Source organism: Carassius auratus, chromosome 21 (genome assembly GCF_003368295.1).
Source record: "Carassius auratus strain Wakin chromosome 21, ASM336829v1, whole genome shotgun sequence".
Lineage (NCBI taxonomy): Eukaryota > Metazoa > Chordata > Actinopteri > Cypriniformes > Cyprinidae > Carassius > Carassius auratus.
In genome coordinates, this window is record NC_039263.1 from 22,520,819 (window position 1) to 22,541,359 (window position 20,541).

Here is a 20,541-nt window from a genome sequence, read left to right on the forward strand (position 1 = left end):
CTTCTATTCCTATTTGTGCAGGTATCCAAAATAAATGTTTTGTTTTTGTTTGTATTCTGAACAAACTGTAAAATGACTGACGGAATGTCTTGTCTAGTTGAAGATTTGCCACTCTTTAAACTTGATAGTGTACTGAAAATGAGTCTGAACATATGAAGGTATATTAATGTCTTCAACGCACTGAAGAGCCAAAAATATGGCAATCATTTCTGTAGTATAAACTGACAGATGATTAGATGTTCTTTGTGCTATTCTATACCTTTTTGCTTTTCTATAGGCTACTCTTGGAACATATATTGCTGCTGCTGCTGCAGTGTCATGTTTCAGGATCTTTTTTTAGATCCCTCTGTGTATATGAGTCAGGGGCGGACTGGCCATCTGGAGCACCGGGACTTTTCCCGATAGGCCGCTGGCCAATGTGGGTCGCCCACCCGCTACACAAATATATATATTTTTTTAAATGACGGAAATCATAACATTACATCTCTTTTCTACGCAAATGAATGAGTGAGTAGATCACGCTGCCTCGGCCGATAAGGAGTGTGTTTTGTTTGCATGAGTGTTTTTTGCCCTCCCTCCCTGTTTAGTTTGGTTTACTCCAATGCATATCATAAAACGCCCCATTTCACGTCGTCTGATTTACAGAGAGAGAGAGAGAAATTTATATGAAACAGCGATTATCAGAGCAGCAGGCATAGACGTCACCCCATATTGGGGACAGACAGTTGTTTTTTTTCGTTGTTTTTGTTTTCCGTTTTTATATATATAAATACAGAATCTGGATTAAAATGTGTTTGATTTAAGCCTACATTTCAAAATTTTGTGTCATAAAATTATATCGCGCATACAGCTCAACTAACGCGATCTTTATAAAGGTGTTTAAACAACAATACAGGGAGTGCAGAATTATTAGGCAAGTTGTATTTTTGAGGAATAATTTTATTATTGAACAACAACCATGTTCTCAATGATTCCAAAAACTCTTTAATATCAAAGCTGAATATTTTTGGAAGTAGTTTTTAGTTGTAGCTATTTTAGGAGGATATCTGTGTACAGGTGACTATTACTGTGCATAATTATTAGGCAACTTAACAAAAAACAAATATATACCCATTTCAATTATTTATTTTCAGCAGTGAAACCAATATAACATCTCAACATTCACAAATATACATTTCTGACATTCAAAAACAAAACAAAAACAAATCAGTGACCAATATAGCCACCTTTCTTTGCAAGGTCACTCAAAAGCCTGCCATCCATGGATTCTGTCAGTGTTTTGATCTGTTCACCATCAACATTGCGTGCAGCAGCAACCACAGCCTCCCAGACACTGTTCAGAGAGGTGTACTGTTTTCCCTCCTTGTAAATCTCACATTTCATGATGGACCACAGGTTCTCTATGGGGTTCAGATCAGGTAAACAAGGAGGCCAAGTCATTAGTTTTTCTTCTTTTAGACCCTTTCTTGCCAGCCACGCTGTGGAGTACTTGGGCGCGTGTGATGGAGCATTGTCCTGCATGAAAATCATGTTTTTCTTGAAGGATGCAGACTTCTTCCTGTACCACTGCTTGAAGAAGGTGTCTTCCAGAAACTGGCAGTAGGACTGGGAGTTGAGCTTCACTCCATCCTCAACCCGAAAAGGCCCCACAAGCTCATCTTTGATGATAGCAGCCCAAACCAGTACTCCACCTCCACCTTGCTGGCGTCTGAGTCGGACTGGAGCTCTCTGCCCTTTACCGATCCAGCCACGGGCCCATCAAGACTCACTCTCATTTCATCAGTCCATAAAACCTTAGAAAAATCAGTCTTGAGATATTTCTTTGCCCAGTCTTGACGTTTCAGCATGTGTGTCTTGTTCAGTGGTGGTCGTTTTTCAGCCTTTCTTACCTTGGCCATGTCTCTGAGTATTGTACACCAGGGCTTTTGGGCACTCCAGTGATGTTGCAGCTCTGAAATATGGCAAAACCGGTGGCAAGTGGCATCTTGGCAGCTGTACGCTTGACTTTTCTCAGTTCACGGGCAGTTATTTTGCGCCTTGGTTTTCCACACGCTTCTTGCAACCCTGTTGGCTATTTTGAATGAAAAGCTTGATTGTTCGATGATCACGCTTCAGAAGCTTGGCAATTTTAATAGTGCTGCATCCCTCTGCAAGATATCTCACTATTTTTGACTTTTCGGAGCCTGTCAAGTCCTTCTTTTGACCCATTTTGCCAAAGGAAAGGAAGTTGCCTAATAATTATGCACACCTGATATAGGGTGTTGATGTCATTAAACCACACCCCTTCTCATTACTGAGATGCACATCACCTAATATGCTTAATTGGTTGTAGGCTTTCGAGCCTATACAGCTTGGAGTAAGACAACATGCATAAAGAGGATGATGTGGTCAAAATACTCATTTGCCTAATAATTCTGCACACAGTGTACACTTCCACTTGCATGTATTAGACAATCGGAATATCAGATATTTCATGCCATAGCTAACACATTTGTGAATATTCTGAATAAAAAAGGAAAAATGACATAAAAGCAGATCATCATTCATTCGGGAAACACAGCTGCAGGTATGTTGCGTTTCATGCATAATGGGGAATCTTTGGGGATTTTGCGCTCTTCTTCGGTCAGAACCACGGAGAGCGATTGCGGTTAGGTCTATGCACCGAAACTTTTAACAATGCTACAAAATATTTAAAGAGCATCAAGCTATTACTGTATTTATGTTTACGCACAGATAATATAACAGTAGGCTATATTAGTCAATATTAGTCAAAAAGTCAGTGATTGGATAACGGTTTTTATTTATTTATTTATTTGTTTTATTTAACATTTTTAATTTAAGGCCCAGCCTCAATTGGTCTGGCCCATCCAAAACTGGAATCTTGGCGCCGTGCCTGGGCCACACTGAGCCGTGCTTAACGCCCACAGACGTGAAAGGAACAACCTCACATCAAGCGCAAAACAGCGGTGTTTGGAGAAGCTCCCAGGCAGCTCCCTGCAGCGGCACAGAGGCCTGAACCATATACCTCAGTGCACACATATGGACATTGGGAATTATATTGTTTACAATGTAAGTCAATTTGCATTCACGCTGTTAATGGCTTAATCTAACCCGGACATTTACATCTCGCAATCACACATTTAACTACCCTAGCTAACCCAGAACTTGTTTGTCCACTTTGCAGCCCCCAACAAAAAAAACCTGGAACAGTATGTGTCATTGGGTTAAAATCAAATTATAACTAAATATACACAGCTTTAGCATACATCAAAACATGTTGGAAACGTTCGTATACATTGAACATCTCGTTACAATCTAGTGTTCAGTCGCAGTTAATTCTAAATGCAATGTAATTACAATACGCTAAAACGCATGTGAATTAACTTTGGCCAGTACAACACTGTTTTCATCACCTGCTGTAAATGGACCCAGCCACAGCAGAAAGCCTCATAACTTTCCAAACACTTGTGGCTTTAAACTACTGCATTGTGTAGTAACTTAAACCAAAAACAAGATAATTCCCAATGTCCATGTGTGCATGGAGGTAAATGGTCCAGGTCTCTGTGCCGCTTGAGAGCTTCTCCAAATACCGCTGTTTTGCGCTTGGTGTAACCTAAAAAACGGTATTTCATTGTTTCTATGTTTTCCATATGTATCGTGAGAGGTACTGGAGCAGTTTTTAACGCAGCAGTAACTTCCAGGCATGGTAAAACAGAGCAGAATTGCGAGAACCTCCTCTTAACAACACATTTAAAAAATCCTGTTTCGCCGCCGGTATCATTCGTTGTCGCTTTCATTCTGTTGTACTGCGGAGCTTCTGTCACGAAAACAAATTCCTCGTATGTGTAAACATATCTGTCAATAAAGCTCATTCTGATTAGGATTCCAACATGGCGGAGACCGTGATATCGAGGGAGGGGCTTTGTGCTATGACGACAACTTCTCATTCTCAAAACGTTCACTTAAAACATAACCGACTGTGTTTACAAGAATACTCGAAGAGACAATTGTTTTGAGATAATTGTGTGTGTATGTGTTCATTCAGAAGTTACGATACGCGAAAGATGAAGTAATACTTTGTACACGCATTGTCTGAAATGCTGCTCTCAGCTGTGAACGAGTGCGCGCAAGCTCCGAACGCGCGCAAATTGTTTAAAACAAGTGCAAACGATCAACTATGATCCGTTTCACTCCTTCAAGCGAATTAACAACTCGAATCAAGTTAAAATTGTTACATCACTATTCAAGATAGCCGTCGGTCAGAGCTGTGACACATTTTGTAGCCTGCCTTTTTACGATTTTACGTGCCCTGCATCTCAGATCTATTTAGTTTGTGAACCATTGGTTTCAACACTGGTTTCGTTCAACAAAATAAATTATTATTTTAAAAGATTAACTCAAAAGAATCATCTGTTCACGAATTGGATCATGAACTTCTAATACCAAGTCAAAGATTATCTATTATTGAACATCTCGAATAAATAAAGACTCCAAGTTCATCTGTAAAGCACATAAAGCTATCGTTTGACTTTATAAACTTATATTTCATGCACGATTCGTGTGGATCTGTTAACTGCATGCAAAGTGTGAGTTCTAGGAGAAGGTTTGTGTCGTGATGAGCATGTACAGCTGCTGCACGCAGGTTTGTTTGTTTAAACGGAGGATCAGTTGCCCTATTGGTTAAAATCCCCAAACTGTATACTTAAATATTAAATTAATAAATGACATCAAAACAGGGGCGGATGCGTTATGATGTGGTGGGCTGCTGTGGGCCAGAAAGACCAGGGCCACTTTTTGGTCCCAGTCCACCCCTGGCCAAAGCTGATTTCACAACATTGTTACTACACAGATGCACCAATGCTGCGAGATCCAGTAAGAAGCATCTGTATCGCGTTCTTATCGCTAAGTAGTTCTTTACATATTCCTTAACCTCTCTCTTAAACTTATGGCACGATTCCCGACACGTTCGTACGCTAAGTATATCTTCTGTAAGTCACACTTTCGTAAGGTTGGTCTGGACCATTTGTAAGCTCTCTCTTAGTGTTGTTTGAGCTCAAGACGCTACTGTACAGCAGTCTTTAGAAATCAACGCAGCGCAGTACAAGTCATGCTGACAATGTTGTGGCTCAACAATGATTTTATGTTATGGACATTTTAAGACTCATAATAAAATATGTTCGCAATGGATACAGGCCTATTTATGAAGTTGACTTTATGTTGTATCAGAACTTATATGGAGGTAATTAGCCTAGGCGATTTCGTAATGTAATTAAAGCGTTTAAATTGGCAATCACTTTTGATAATTAAAATCTGGCGAACAATTTGGCTCTAAATGGCTAAGATCTCTAAATGGGTAAGCATGGTGGTGTCCAGTAAGCGACCAACTATGGCAACGATCCAACGTGTCCTTGTATTGAATCAAAGACGGCGCCGGCCACGGAGCAGTTTAGTCAATGTCAGTTTTTATATTCGGCAAAACTTAAGCCCTTTTGACATATATATTAAAATATATTTAAAAAATATATTTAAAAAATTGCCTACCAAGAAAACTCATTATGGAGCTGCATTAGGCTACTTTCTCAGACCTGCGCTTGCCAGGCTAACCCCTCTTTCACCCCTATTTCACACCGCGAGCGTGAGCGCACAACTACATCGTCACTGCAGCAGCAGACTCTCGCGAGTATTCACATAGACATATAAATAATTAAATAAATATATATAAATAATTGCAAATCGTGTTCGGCAGACAGTATAACCATTTCAAACAATGGGTATAATTCTTTCAACATTTGTTTTTATAATAATACACCATACTTTCACCCAAAACGATTAATTAAAAAGTTTAAATGGGTAGGCTACATACATATTTGTTATAGCCTACTTACTTTTATTTTCTGGCATAATTGTTAAAACACTAGAAATTGTCATTGTTGTTAAAACTCTTGACATGCTAATTCTGTGAGCACGTTTTGTGTTAAATCACATTTATTTTGTCCATCATAAGTGGCTTTCACTTTAATTGAGCGTGAGCAGCACAGCAAAAATAGACCGGACGCCGAAACCCCCGCTGCACTGCTTGACGCTCACGCGCTGCTCCTGGTCCCGGTGTGAATGCACTCATTGATTAACATGGACGCCGAAAAAAATACGCGCTGCTCGCGCGCCTCTCATGCTAGCGGTGTGAAACAGGGGTAAGGGACACTTCGGGGAACACACTTAGGAACATAAACAACTTTGGTAAGATGTTTATGGGGAACCGGGCCCAGAAGCGTAATGCTGACTGAAACCATGGTTTTGTGGTAGTAGTTGAATGCATTACATCCTTCATTTACGGGTTTGTACAACCTTTTGAGAGAAAATTCTCTCAATGACTTTCAGTGACTTTTAAGTATTTCACACAACTATTTCCAGAACTTTAAAGCTCTAAAATGATCCAGTTTGAATATTTTAATGGGATGAACAAAATATACTTTGTGGTAAACAAACACTTATGTAAAATAAAAAAATGACATCATATCACAATTATATCAGTAGAAAGCAGCAGAGAAGCACTTATTGACTTAATACTCATTAAGTTCTACTTTTTCTCTATATTTTGAAATCATAAAATCACTATAAATATAAAATCATTAAAAACAGATATTGTTAGAATTTTACACTTTTTAAAAATGTAATAAAAGTCAAACATTTTTCTTTAATCAGACATAATCACTGAAGTTCGTCAGTTCCGTATGCTAGAAAAATAATGGTACATTTAATAAGAGTGGTATATATAGGCCTATACATTTTCTGTCTATCAATAGTAGATGTAAAAGTACATTTTGTATGCATCTTAACTCAGGTTTACTGCTTTGCTATCAAATGCAACCCGATCTCACGGCAATTCGTAAATTTTTCACAAGGTGGCTTATTCGTACGAATTCGTACGACCACACTCGTACAAATTCATACGATTGTTGCCAAATCGTACGTATTTTAGGAGTTGCACAATTCGTATGAATTTGTATGAATGACCTACACCTAACCCCTCCCCTAAACCTAACCGTTAGACAAATCGTATAAAATCGTACGAGTGAGGTCGTACAAATTCGTACGAATAAGCCACCTCGTAAAATACGTAGCCTACGAATTGGCCGTGAGATAGCGTTGTCAAATTTGTATAAACAATAAACAAACGAAAAATAAGCAAAAAATAAACATGAAATATTATTAGTAACTGCACTTATTAATGCAAAACATTTTTTTTTTCTTGGGATTAAAAGATCTTTATTTTGAATACACCCACACATCATCCCCTGCCCACACATCTGCTCCTGGCGCATCGTCTGTAGAACTTGATGGCGCTGGTGCAACTGCTCTTAAATGATTTGAGTCTGGAGCCCTGCTTGGATCGTTTGTGATTCTGATTGTAATCTTTCTTGCATTGTCTTGAGCCTTCACTTTGCCAATTATAAGCTATATTGTTAGTAGCTGGATAGCCCACAGTCATTATGCTTCACCATATCGCCCTCTACTGGATGTAGAATGCTCTGCAGTACATTTTGTCATTTCAGAATGTAAAGTTCTACTACTGTAGTTATTTTGCTTAAAGTAACTCAAAAGTAATACAGGAGTCATGTAACACATTACAATTCTGAGACAGTAATATTGTATAGTAAGGAATTACTTTTGTATGACAGTAACAAGTAATCTATATAATGTATTACAGTGTACTACGCTGAGACTTGTCATAGCACTTGATTTTGATTGCTTTCTATTGTCTTCATTTGTAATTTGCTTTGGATAAACGCATCTTCTAAATAACTAAATGTAATTGCAATGTAAATGTCATTCTGACTGCACTCATTCACTGCAGAGGATCGGTTGGTGAGCAAGTGATAGAATGTTACATTTTTCCAAATCTGTTCTGATGAAGAAAAAGTGTCCCAAGGGTGAGTAAGTTTTTAGCAAATTTTTCTGTTTGTTTAATCAAAAGCTCTTGTGGTGTAAGATAAGGGAATGAGTGTGTTTATTTTGTAGCTGATGTGTAATAAGTTCAGCTACAAAGGTATGCAATATTTTAAACATGTATTACATGTTAGATCAATTGTTGGTCATTGCACATGGTTTTGAAAGCCTCCATACTAAAAAAACAAACAAAACAAAAAACAGCGCAGACATGTGTCTGCATGGTATTTGTGAAGAAAATGTCAGCAGTTGTGTAGGCATCGGTGAGTCAGAAAAACAAACAGGATGTTTCTGTAAGTCTTCTGAGCATTGTAAATGCAACAGTTCCAACATTTATCTTGTCATCCAAATTAAAAGGTGCATCCAAAAATACAAAAAGACATACAAGTTCTGTTGTTAGATGAGCTACTGTTATTTTATTATGTTTTCTAAAGCTATCATATTTTCTATTAGATAAATGGCAGGGCATTTATTAATACATTAAATTAGATTAACATAACACAGATACACAAATAACCTATGTATTTGTGTGTTATATAGCTTACAGAACAACATAAGCTTACAAAACAACATATATATTTGTTAATTTAATATATACATTGGTGGAAATTCTTTATAAATACGTGGACTGATTTGTGCTTTTGTGATGCACATACTATACAAAGGCATTAGTGGTTTTCTGAAATGCGAAGGCAAAGTCCCCTCTGTGTGTTTTTAGTGCAATGTAACAGATTCATGTTCTATTTCCATCTGATGTTTACAGTTTCTGGGTTAAATGCATATAAGGAAACAATTTTTTATCTCATAACAAGCAACCAATACGAAGATACATATTTATATTATTAACTATACTATTAATAGCCACTTCAATTTAACAAGTTTAGGTTTGTGTGTTTAATATTTTTACATTGTGTCAAACATAAATGCAAAGCACAGTAACGAGCATCTTTGTACAAACTTGTTAGTTATTATGTTTTATATTATTAGTATCACCACTTCTTTCTGGATTAATTTGATGAATTATTGTGATAATGTGCTTAACTAAACTGAGTCTCTAGAATAAAATCAGACTCACTCAAGATCACTCACTAAAGTCACTTACGTTCAGTTGGGCTCAAGGGAGTTTACTTTCCTCTGAACCTTTATCTGTACAAAGTCTGCGTCTGTCACAGACACTTGTGACTCATATTTCCATTACATCTGTCGGGTTATGTGGGTTCTGTGTGTGTGTGTGTGTGTGTGTGTGTTTGTGAAAAAAGGCTGTCCAGTACTATATGAATCTGCATTTGTATACCCTTCATGTGATTCAGTTTTGTTTATTTAGTTTCTTTTGAAATTTTATAACCTGCATTTCAATACGGTTACATCATCTAATAACTTATAAATATTTTATCATCTTATAAATATAAACGAATGTATATTGAACATTCTAAAATAGGCTATTTGAAGATGGGATATAAGATTTTGTGATTAGTAAAAAGTTTTTAAAAAGTTTATAAAAGTTTAGAACATGTATCACTAGCTTGTAAAAAAGTTAATGTTTTCATTTCATTCGCCACTTTCACTTACATTTTACTATATTTACAAATTCTCTCTGAGCAATTTACTCACATCCGAGCAACATTTTAATTGGTATTTTTATCCTGTAAATAAATCAATAAATATATGAGTGAACATGATTGATACAATCAGAAAATACCATATTAATACAACAGAAAATGCACAGAGCTGTAGTGTAGTGTTGTTGTAAAGTTGGTGTTTTTCTAGTGTACAAAAGATCATCTGCCGCCACCTGCTGATAAATGATGCTACAGACACTTTCGAATTTGATTCAGTTACATTATGTTCCAAAGAAGTAGGTAAAACAAACAAATAAATAAATAATTAAACCGGAAGAAGTTTATTTTACCCTTTATTTCTTCTAGATGTCACCCTCTTAGCAACGGAAAAACTGTTGATAAATTCTGTAGCTGAAAAACACTGTCTTTTACAACATGATGCATTGTTGCAGGTCAGCCCTCAAATCTGGCCCAGATCCACTTTCATGCAGAGTTTAGCTCTAACACTAATCAAACAGACCTGTGCATGTTAATCAATGTCTTCAGGATCAATAGAAAATCACAGTAGGTGAGTTTGATCAGGGCTGGAGCTAAACTCTGCAGCGCATTGGTCCTCCACGAGAGGATTTGAGGATCCCTGTTGTAGATTAAACCAGTGGTTTCCTCCCAACACTTCACATTTTGCATTTTTGGGAGTCTCTACTAATAAGTTGATGACCTGAATCAGGTGTGTTTATTAAGGTGACACTGAAAACTGCAGTGTTGGGGTGCCTCAAGTACCAAGGTTGGGAACCACTGGATTAAAGTGTCAGTTCACCCAAAAATTAAAATGTTGTCATTAATCACTTATCCTCATGTCGTTCCGAACCTGTAAATGCTTGGTTTGTCTTCAGAACACAATTTAAGATATTTTAGATGAAAACCTGGACTGGCTTGAGACTGTCCCATAGAGTGCCAAATAAATAACAGTGTCAAGGTCCAGAAAAGGCATGAAAGTTGTCGTCAGAATACTCCATCTGCTATCAGATGTGCAATCTGGGTTATATGAAGCGAAGGGAACGCTTTTTCAAAGGAATTATCGAATAAAGTAGTTATTTTTGTTTTCTTCACTTACAAAAAAAATATATCTAAAGAATTTGCATACTAAAAGATATTTTTTAGAGGTTGAAAAAGACTGGAAAAAACAGGACATTACATAAAAAGGTCAAGAAACTTCCATTGGACCACTTGGTTTGACACCAAAATATTTTATTAATTCAGTACTGTATATCTATTGTTTCTAAATCTAAATCAGGTTCAATTAATCATATTAGGTCTCCAAAGATATTATAGAGAAAATACAAGATGTATATGTTTGTGAACTGCATCATGGTTTGTCTCTGCTGTAGCTCTGCTGGATTCAGTGCAGCAGGATGAAGGAGAGCAGAGAAAGGCAGAGGAACAGGAAGCTCTGAGAGACGCTCTGAACACCGTTACCCTCAGAGACGCTCTGAGCACCATTACACAGATTCCCTGAACAACATGAGATGACCTCCACATTGCTAACCGTTGAATGACAGATTTCTTTAGAGATACAGCCTTTTACAACCAATGGCTGGCCTCGGGAGTTCTCTGATGAAAAGACAGAAAACAAAGGTTAATTCAGGCTAAGCTAGCAATTGGTATCATTTGTATCAAATGTTTAAAATTATGATGAGACAAAAATAATGACTTGAAAGTTCTTTTTCCTCCAGATTCTTAGGTGTTACTGTAAAGCAGCCGTCTTCACTTCCTGAACAGCTCAATATGTTTGAGCAGCTCTTCTCATCACAATAGTAACATTTCTTTCCATTAGGAACCATAGTTCTGGGATCTACGGGAGGAAATTGTTTTTATTTTTTTTTGTACAAAATATAATGGAATAAATCTAATTAAATAGCTATTTTCAATCATAACTGCCAAGCTGCACCCGACGTTTAATTTCCTGATGAAGTAAAATAAGTGTTGACTTATAGAGAAGATATTCATTTGCATAGTAAAGTGCAATACCTGGAGCATATTGGATGTTACACAGGTCTGTGTCACAGCATTTTATGACATTCCTTAGAAAGCCAACATTTTGGGAACCACTACGACAGTCAGCAGAACAGCCTTTAACCCTTGACATAGTAGTAATGCCCTCTAAAAATATCAATGATACAGGAAAGACCAAATTATTTTACTTTTTTTGATGGACAGTTTATTTATAAATATTTTAAAGAAGCAGTCAGAGTAAAAAAAAAATAAAATAAAATAAAATAATTTTTTTCATTACAATGATTTTTTTTATACTAATTGAATTGTTAGCATAACAACCTGAAAGATAAACAAAATCAATAATATATCAATTCTATGAGAAGTTAAATTTCCACTGTTATAATAGCATCTTCATCAGTTATAAAAGTACAATTCAAAACATCCTAAATGGACTTACCAACTTGCTGTACTACTGTGGCACTCATGCACTTATATTTCGTGGGGCATGTGTTAACCTCTTGATCTGAACAAGAAACATCCATAGGACCATTGCGTCTGCTGCACTCATAACAGCTGAGAGAGTGTCCTTTAGTAATAAGAGAGGGAGACAGTGAAAGAGAAACATTGATTATCTATTTATAAATAAATATCAGTCAGTCAAGCTATATGTCTTTTTACCTGCAGGGAAAAGAACGAACAGAAGAAAAACTGAGATCTGTAGATCCATTTTTGATCAGAAGGTGAATGAGATAACTTGCCTGGTGGAGCGCCCATTTTATATCTTATCAGAAGGGGAGGGACTTTATGGGAAAAGTAAAAAAAAAATAATGTTAATAACCTTGAAATGAAATAGTCTAGCTTATTCAGTTTGTTATGAATAATGACAAAAAAAAATATCATATCAAATAACATTCTTCCTGTAACATTTTGCAATATATATATTTTTTTAAATTACACCCCAGTTTAACAAATTAATAAAATGTGATCAATGTATTTTACAACTTAATAAAGGCTGTACAAAAATAAATTTGATGATTTTTTTTCCTGAACAGGTAGTTCTGTACAATAAGAAAGTCACAGGTGTGAAGCCTCAGTTCAAAACCAACTATTAAAAAAAAGTAAAAAATTTAAAGATGCAATAGCTGCAAAGGGAGGATCAGCTTCCTTTAAACACTTGTGGTTCTGAATTCATTTACAAAGTAAGTGTTCACCCGAAGCATACGAGTGTTCAGGTGTTCACATGCTTTTGGCAATAATGTGTTATTTTAAACTGACACATATAAATGGCAGTATTATAATTATTTTGTAGCTTCAGAGAGGATAAAGGCATGCATTAAAAAATTTACCAAAATAACAAAATCACCTTGATCACCTTCAGCAAAAGTTAAAATCCTTAACAAGTTATTTGTCTGAACATATGTATGATAATTTCAGGCATTCTCATTAGCTACACAAACCAGAAACATGTTAGATCAAGTGACGTCAGTTAACCTTTAGTCATTGCATGCGATGGTCATTTGATAGCATTGTGAAATACAGTAGGTGTTGTTGTGGCTCTGTTCTATAGTGATAAATAGTGAAAGGGGAAAAAAATCACAAAGCTGTTTATAAACTGAAGGCCTTTATCCCTGTATGATATTCAGTCTATATTTTATAGAACAAACTTTAAACTTGTATTCTTACATTTTATCCTCTAAAAGTGCTCAGAATCACAGAAAAGAAGCATCAGTGTGTGCTGTGTGTCACAGTGCAAATGTGGTCTGGATGTGGTGTGTGTGTGTGTGTGTGTGTGTGGTGCGTGTAAGTGGAGTGTGTGAAATGAGTGTCTGTGGTTGTGTGGATATCACTAAAGAGGAAAAAAGGAAAAACAAACATGATAACCAGAATGCTTTTTGTAAGTCTCTTTTTAATTTAGTTTTTTTTATTGTCATATTGTTACAATACTGTTTAAAAATAAGCATACACAATATACATTTTTGATGCACATTCTAAGATGAACATTTCACAGTGGTAGTGGACATCTGAAAATAAACATTTTATTTTATTTATTTGTTTTGTACTGTGCACTCTATTTTTCAGTTGTTGCTTACACGGAACAGTATTTACCATACAACACATAAAATAGTATAATTCTGATTATATATTTATTAACATGAATATACTTTTTATTATTTATTTTATATTATATATATATAATATAAAAGATTTATTCAGATAAACACCAGAGTCAGTCAGTGTAATCTAAAGACCATTGCGATGTTAAATTGCGAAGATCTTGAGTTTTCGTTTAAGGGCGTGTCATGGTGGTGCGAATTTCGATGATTTGCCATGAAAAATGAAGTTGCTATAACTCAAACATACAATGTCCAATCTGCACCAAACTTCACATGTTTGATAAGACTCCTGACCTGAACAGATCAACATTCCCAAATTTAGTAATAGTCATAGCGCCACCTGTTGGCAACAGGAAGGGAATGCTTTACGCTGCAATGAACTACTCATAGAAATTTAATAAAATTAACATTTTATTTTGGTCTGTCTAATCTAAAGGCCTTTGTGATAGTGAATTGTGAATATCTTGAGTTTTCGATAAAGGGCGTGTCCTTGGCGTTGTGACAAAATTTGATGTCTCGTCATTGGAATAAAATTTGTAACTCAGGCATAAAATGTATGATCTTCCCCAAACTTCACATGTTTGATAAGAGTCCTGAACACAGCTGAAGGCCAATATTCCAATGGGTGTGGCAAAATGGCTCGATAGCGCCACCTATACACTTTCAACATAGCGCGCCTCGAGCTCCATTTCACGTACATGTACAAAAAACGGTACACACATGTGACACAACAATATCTACAAAAAAGTCTCTTGGTAGGAAATCCGAATCCCAGCTGGAAGTTGGTTATTTAGAATTTTCTCTGCAAAATTGGTGTCGTTTTTGCCATTTTCAGGGGTTGTACTTTAACAAACTCCTCCTAGAGATTTATTCAGATAAACACCAAAGTTAGTCAGTGTAATCTAAATACCTTTTCGATGTTAAATTGCGAAGGACTTGAGGTTTCGTTGAAGGGCGTGTCCATGGCGGCCTGACAAATTTTGATGTTTCGCCATGAAAAAGGAGGTTGCTATAACTCCAACATACAATGTCCAATCTGCACCAAACTTCACATGTTTGATAAGACCTGAACAGATCAACATGCCCATATTCAGTTATGGCCATAGCGCCACCTGCTGGCAACAGGAAGTGACATGTTTTACATTGTAACACACTACTCAAAAGCTTTGCAATGTTAAATTATGGAGATCTTGAGTTTTTGTTAAAGGGCGTGTCCATAACGCCATGACAAAATTTGATGTCTCTCCATAGGAAGAGAAGTTGTTGTAACTCAGGCATAAAATGTTCGATATCCCCCAAACTTTACATGTTCGATAAGACTCCTGGCCTGAACACATCTGAAGGCCAATATTCCATTATAATGATAGCGCCACCTGTTGGCAACAGGAAGATTGGCACATATAAATGACTTTGACATATTCCACTTATATTTACGACATTAAATGCATATTTCTCACTGTTCGCCTTTTTTTACTAACGCAGCTGGCTGGCGGTGAGCCCAGGTGCGAGGGCCCGTTCATCGCTGCTTGCAACTTTAATGTTTATATGTTTCTTTATATTTTACTGTTTTTATTATTATTATTATTATTATTTATTTATTATTATTATTGTTCCTCAAGATAATTTTGGCTGGTTGCTATGCTTTTCTAGAGTGTTCTAAGTTTGTAGACATTGCTATAATTACAAAAATTACAGTAATGACTAATTGCAACACTAAACACTGTTGTGTGTGCAGGTTATGTGCGCACCTAATTAACCATATTATATATAATATATTTATTTTTTTTGACAAATTTGTACCCAGACCTGAGCTAAACCTGACAAAACTCTCTTTTGAGCATGTCCTCATTTTATTATGGTATAAAAAAGGGTGACTTGGCTAACGAGGGGGTGCATAATCTGGCAGGGGTGCAGAATTCAGCACAATACCAGAAAACAACAACAATAAATTTGAATTTGCTTCCTATTAGATTGTTTTTATTAATGTCTGAAATTACCTCAACCCAAAATGTAACCTTGCAATAATGCAAATATACAGAAATAAATAACCGTTGTTCTGACAAAACTTGTGCAATATTGATGTGCGGTTGCCCAGTAGAGCAATCTGGTCGTTTCTGTATCAAGTGTGGAATGTATAAAACATGAATCAAGTCTTGGCTGTATATTTTCTAGCCCTATCCTAGTAATGCCTTGATTGGCTACGCAGACCTGGCAATCCTGTACCGTAAAAAAAAAATTGTCACCCAAACATATGTGAAACGCCTTCTCTCAATCGTTTCAAACTCTTATTGGTTGATACTCGTGTCAATCATCTCTTCAGCATTGTGATTGGTCAGTACTTGTGCTTCCGTTGTAGATCCAGTGTTGCATCTGAAGTGGCTGTTTCAGCGATAAACTGATATAAAAGAGACACATATTGGTAAGATTCAGTCGGGTTAACAGATGATAAATGGTTTAATATTCATAAAACACATCTTGTTTATAATATATGTACTCTAGTTTATTAGTTGTGTCGTGTTCTGGTGCGTTAACTGACTAGCTAACATACTACGTTAGCACAAAGAAGGGTTAGCATGTTAACATAGCAAACACTAATCGGGATTCTCACGTACTGTAATTTATATAATTTAGATTTACACTGATTTTCAATGGACAAATCATACTCCCAGTAAGTGAACAGTGATTTCTCATGTCATTAAGGTAGTTTATTACTAAAACATTAACGTTACCTGATGTGTATAGTTAGGCAGTGGGTTGTTTGACAGATAGCTGTTCACTAGATAAATCTAGAAATATTTCTTACGAAGTAAAGGTTATGGCTTTATGTATTTACATTAATAGAAGGGTGGTTGTTGTTGTTTTTTTTTTTTGTAACTTCAGTCATTAATCTAGATTTCCTCTCCAGAGTGGATGAGGGCTAATTTTAATTTCTAATTATAATTTTCTGATGAGGATATTTTGAACTAGATTTTTTTTTACCTAATATACCTAGGTATTATAATGTTGTGACATTGTATTTATCGTTTATATTTTGAGAAATTCAATTAATATTGTTAACTACTTGAACTATGTGATGTGTTACCTTTCATCACCTTGTATTTGAGTCTTGTTTAGTGGTTTGTATAATGGAAAGCTGTCTGTGCTGTCTGCTCATCTAAAAACTGCCGATTTTGATGTTTCTTGATGTTCTCAGCGTGTTGGTTGTATGTTTTCTGTGTGTCTTTCACATGTATCTCAGTTTGACATCATGACGACACTTGATGATAAGATCCTTGGGGAGAAGCTGCAGTATTACTACAGCAGCAGTGAGGATGAAGAGAGCGATCATGAGGAAGAGGAGAACGCATCCAAAAGCATCCGAGACCAGGAGGTGCTGGATGTGGAACTGGACTACAGCGCAGATGGCAGTTCGGTCAACACTGGTACGGTTAAATGGCAATTATGAAAACAAAATTTGTACTTCTATCTCTCACAGACTCTGATTAAAAGATCCTGCATCCATGTTCATCAACCACACTTCTGTGAAACTGAATGTGTTTTCTCCCACAGGGCCGAAGGGAGTGATCAATGACTGGCGTAAATACAAACAGCTGGAGAACGAGCAGCGCGTGGAGCAGCAGAAAGAGATGGAGCGACTCATCAAGAAACTCAGCATGACCTGCAAGTCACATCTAGAAGAAGAAGCCGACAGACAGAAACAGAAGGAGCTGCAGGATAAGATCGCAGGCAAAGTGAGAAGCACTCTATACACAAATTATCATACTGAATGGCACCGAATATCACAATATGATTGTCTATTTTATTATCATTATTTTTTTAATTTGTAATATTTTTCAATGTTAATATTTTTTTGTTAATATATATTTTATATTAAATTTTTTACTTGTTTTAGTGCTTAAAAAAAAAAAAAAAAAAAATATATATATATATATATATATATATTGTTGACTGAAGTACATAAAATGTTTTAATTTGAATAACCTTAATTATTTATATCAAATGGACATTACGTCTCATGTTTAAAAATAAAAACAAAATAGTAAAAATATAAGCAAATTGTACTACCTTTTTTTATATTCATTGCACTTTGCCCTCCTCATTCCGAATATCATCAACAAAATTTAATTCTCCTTTTTTCTTGTATTTTACTTCAGATGAACCTCCGTGTGGATGATGAAGAAGAAGAGGAGGAGGATGATGATGATGATGAAGCCTTCCTCCAGCAGTATCGGCTGCAGCGCATGGAGGAGATGCGGCGGCAGGTGTGTGGAGGGCGGCGCTTCGAAAAGTTGATTGACATCTCATCGGGGGAGGAGTTCCTGCGTGCCGTAGACGAGGAGGGCAAGAACACTCTGGTGCTGGTCCACATCTACGAGCCAGAGGTGCCCTCCTGCCAGGCCATGGATGGAAGTCTGCTCTGCCTCGCACTGCAGTACCCAATGGTAACAATGATGAAGAAATGTTTTCATTATAGGGCTTTAAAGGAATAGTTCAGCAAAAAATTTACTCACCGGCAGGGCATTCCGGATGTAGATGTATTTGTTTATTCATCTGAACTGATTAGGAGACATTTACATGATTTGCTCACCAGTGGATCCTCTGCAGTGAATGGGTGCCGTCAGAATGAGAGTCCAAACAGATAATAAAAACATCACAGTAATCCACACAACTCCAGTCTTGTGAAGTGAAAAGCTGCATTTATAAGAAACAAATCCCTTAAGATATTTTGACTTCAAGTCGTTGCTTCTGGTCCTTTGTCCATAATAAGATGTCCTGCGTTGAAAAAGCCCACCTCCTGTGTATTTAGAATTGTTTTGGCTTGTAAGTTGTGCTTGATCTATGCAGATTTCTCTCCTGATTCAGACAGTACAACTGTTATTATGGATAAAGGATTCATATTTTTGTTGGAAGTAATGGTTTCAAGTTAAAAATGTCCTGATGGATTTGTTTCTTACAAACACGCAGCTTTTAACTTCACAAGACTGGACTGGAGTGGTGTGTATTACTTGAGCCCTTTTCACACTGCCATTCCGGCAAATACAGGGGTAAAGTGTTCCTGCAATTGTTCCCCGGGTCGCTAGATTTGGCACTTTCACACTGCCAGTGATGACCCGGTATATGTGCGTGCTTTCACACACAACCCTTGAAGATCCCGTAACGACACGTGACATCAGCGCGTGACGTGTAATGTACGAGTCGACAACGCTTGGCACGTTATACTTTAACTGAAGCAAGCAAACGATCTCTGCGTCAGCGCGGAAAGTGAGGAACTAACTGATCTCTGCGTCATTACAGTTTGCACATATGTTTTCGTCGCGAAATGTTGATCTTCCTTCAAAACAGCCGGTAAAAGAGTCGCGCGATAACGCGCGTCATCACTTCGATACCGAATTAGATCTGGCTTTTGTTCACACAGCGCTCGTTCCAGATCGATTACCGCAATGTTACTAGGTCCCCGACCCGGGTTAAATTCGGTAATCAATTCCGGGACGTGGTTGCTTTCACACAGAAGGCGACCAGGCAATGTTACGGGAATATTGCGGGTCCGACGTGCAGTGTGAAAGGGGCTTTGTGGTTTATTGTGATGTTTTTATCAGCTGTTTGGACTCCCATTCTGGCGGCACCCATTCACTGCAGAGGATCCATTGCTGAGCAAGTGATAAAATGCTACATTTCTCCAAATCTGGCGAAGAAATAAACTCCTCTACATCTCGGATGGCCTGAGTAAATTTGCTGAAATAAAAAATTTTGGGGTAAGGTGTTCTTTTAGTTTGTATTATGTTGAGATTTCTTACTTCTTTGTTTCTCTCCATGACCTGCAGGTGAAGTTCTGTCGAGTCCAGGGCTCTGCGGTCGGCACCAGCGCTCTTTTCCGCAGTTCAGCTTTGCCGGCCCTGCTGCTGTACCGTGGCGGTGATCTGGTGGGGAATCTGGTGCGTGTGTCCGATCAGCTCGGAGATGATTTTTACGCCACAGACGTCGAAGCCCTGCTGCAGGAATATGGGCTTCTTCCCGAGAAATACACACAGTCAAACAAACACTCATCTATTCGCAATGCCGCTGTCACTCACCCTGACGATTCTGACAGCGACCTGGATATAGACTAAATGTGTGATGTCTGTATACATACATGCACACCAAAATATACACTCTTGTATACTTCCACATAGTGATTCAGACCCAATACAGTGACCAAAAGCAAACAATGGCTGCAGCTAAGTAAAATGTGAGATACACTACTGTAAACTCTGGATCTAGGCATTTCACAGATCATGATTACTGGAACAATACAGTAGATATCATTAGATGTGTTTATATGTGTGTCTTATTTCTGACACTTCCGGAATCGGGATGGTTTCTTTATGCAAAAAAAATGCAAAACCCTTCAGAGAATCCTGCATCGATGTTTCACTATTTATTATAGTTTTAGATGTATGTGTTTGTTTATTTGTGTGTTCTGGACATATTAGTTTGCTTTAGCCTCTGTTAGTTTTATACATTTTGTAAACATATCCATCAAGACAATTGCATAAAATAAAAACATGATTGTAAATAGACCCTTGTCTTGTTTACTTTCTCTGCATGTTAAGGAAAAAAATTGGTTTACCACTTATTTTATTTTGCCAATGCTTACATTTCTGGTCGCTTTCTTGTGTTTTAGTTAGTGTAATGTATATATTTAACAGGCTACTAGTGTTGCAGTACTTTTTTTTTTCTAATTCATGTTGAGTTAACCACATTTCTGACTTATTTTATTCATATATAATGTAGAATATAAAATAATGAGAAAATATGCATAGTAATACATAAAACAAATATTTTAATACAAGCAAATTCATACAAGTATAGAAAAAAACATAATTAAATTTTAAATAAACTTAAAATGCATAATTTAATAGATTTCATAGAGGAATAACATTTCCCAA

General features: G+C 36.8%; 2 protein-coding genes across 2 annotated transcripts; one reads left to right on the forward strand and one right to left on the reverse strand.

Annotated features, from left to right (window-relative positions):
• Nucleotides 1-10,761: 10,761 nt before the first annotated feature.
• Nucleotides 10,762-12,381, reverse strand: LOC113039226 (urokinase plasminogen activator surface receptor-like). The gene is made up of 5 exons (XM_026197109.1): nucleotides 12,180-12,381; nucleotides 11,959-12,087; nucleotides 11,535-11,666; nucleotides 11,218-11,358; nucleotides 10,762-11,117 (listed from the first exon to the last, which is right to left on the reverse strand). Exons 1-5 carry the CDS (start codon nucleotides 12,226-12,228, stop codon nucleotides 10,906-10,908), a joined length of 663 nt encoding a protein of 220 aa, XP_026052894.1. The 5' UTR covers nucleotides 12,229-12,381; the 3' UTR covers nucleotides 10,762-10,905.
• A 3,550-nt stretch (nucleotides 12,382-15,931) lies between these two features.
• LOC113038972 (phosducin-like protein) lies at nucleotides 15,932-20,172 on the forward strand. Its single transcript, XM_026196792.1, has 5 exons — nucleotides 15,932-16,034; nucleotides 16,854-17,037; nucleotides 17,165-17,346; nucleotides 17,770-18,057; nucleotides 19,438-20,172. Exons 2-5 carry the CDS (start codon nucleotides 16,863-16,865, stop codon nucleotides 19,720-19,722), a joined length of 930 nt encoding a protein of 309 aa, XP_026052577.1. The 5' UTR covers nucleotides 15,932-16,034; nucleotides 16,854-16,862; the 3' UTR covers nucleotides 19,723-20,172.
• The last annotated feature ends 369 nt before the right edge of the window (nucleotides 20,173-20,541 follow it).

What these genes read in the sequence shown, in the direction of transcription:
- LOC113039226 (XM_026197109.1), bottom strand. Translation starts at nt 12,228, where the DNA reads ATGGATCTACAGATCTCAGTTTTTCTTCTGTTCGTTCTTTTCCCTGCA. An exon ending in GTTCGTTCTTTTCCCTGCAG is followed by an intron (nt 12,088 to 12,179) that starts GTAAAAAGACAT and finishes TTATTACTAAAG; the next exon opens with GACACTCTCTCAGCTGTTAT. An exon ending in TAACATCCAATATGCTCCAG is followed by an intron (nt 11,359 to 11,534) that starts GTATTGCACTTT and finishes TTCCTCCCGTAG; the next exon opens with ATCCCAGAACTATGGTTCCT.
- LOC113038972 (XM_026196792.1), top strand. Translation starts at nt 16,863, where the DNA reads ATGACGACACTTGATGATAAGATCCTTGGGGAGAAGCTGCAGTATTAC. An exon ending in TGGCAGTTCGGTCAACACTG is followed by an intron (nt 17,038 to 17,164) that starts GTACGGTTAAAT and finishes TTTCTCCCACAG; the next exon opens with GGCCGAAGGGAGTGATCAAT. An exon ending in TCGCACTGCAGTACCCAATG is followed by an intron (nt 18,058 to 19,437) that starts GTAACAATGATG and finishes CATGACCTGCAG; the next exon opens with GTGAAGTTCTGTCGAGTCCA.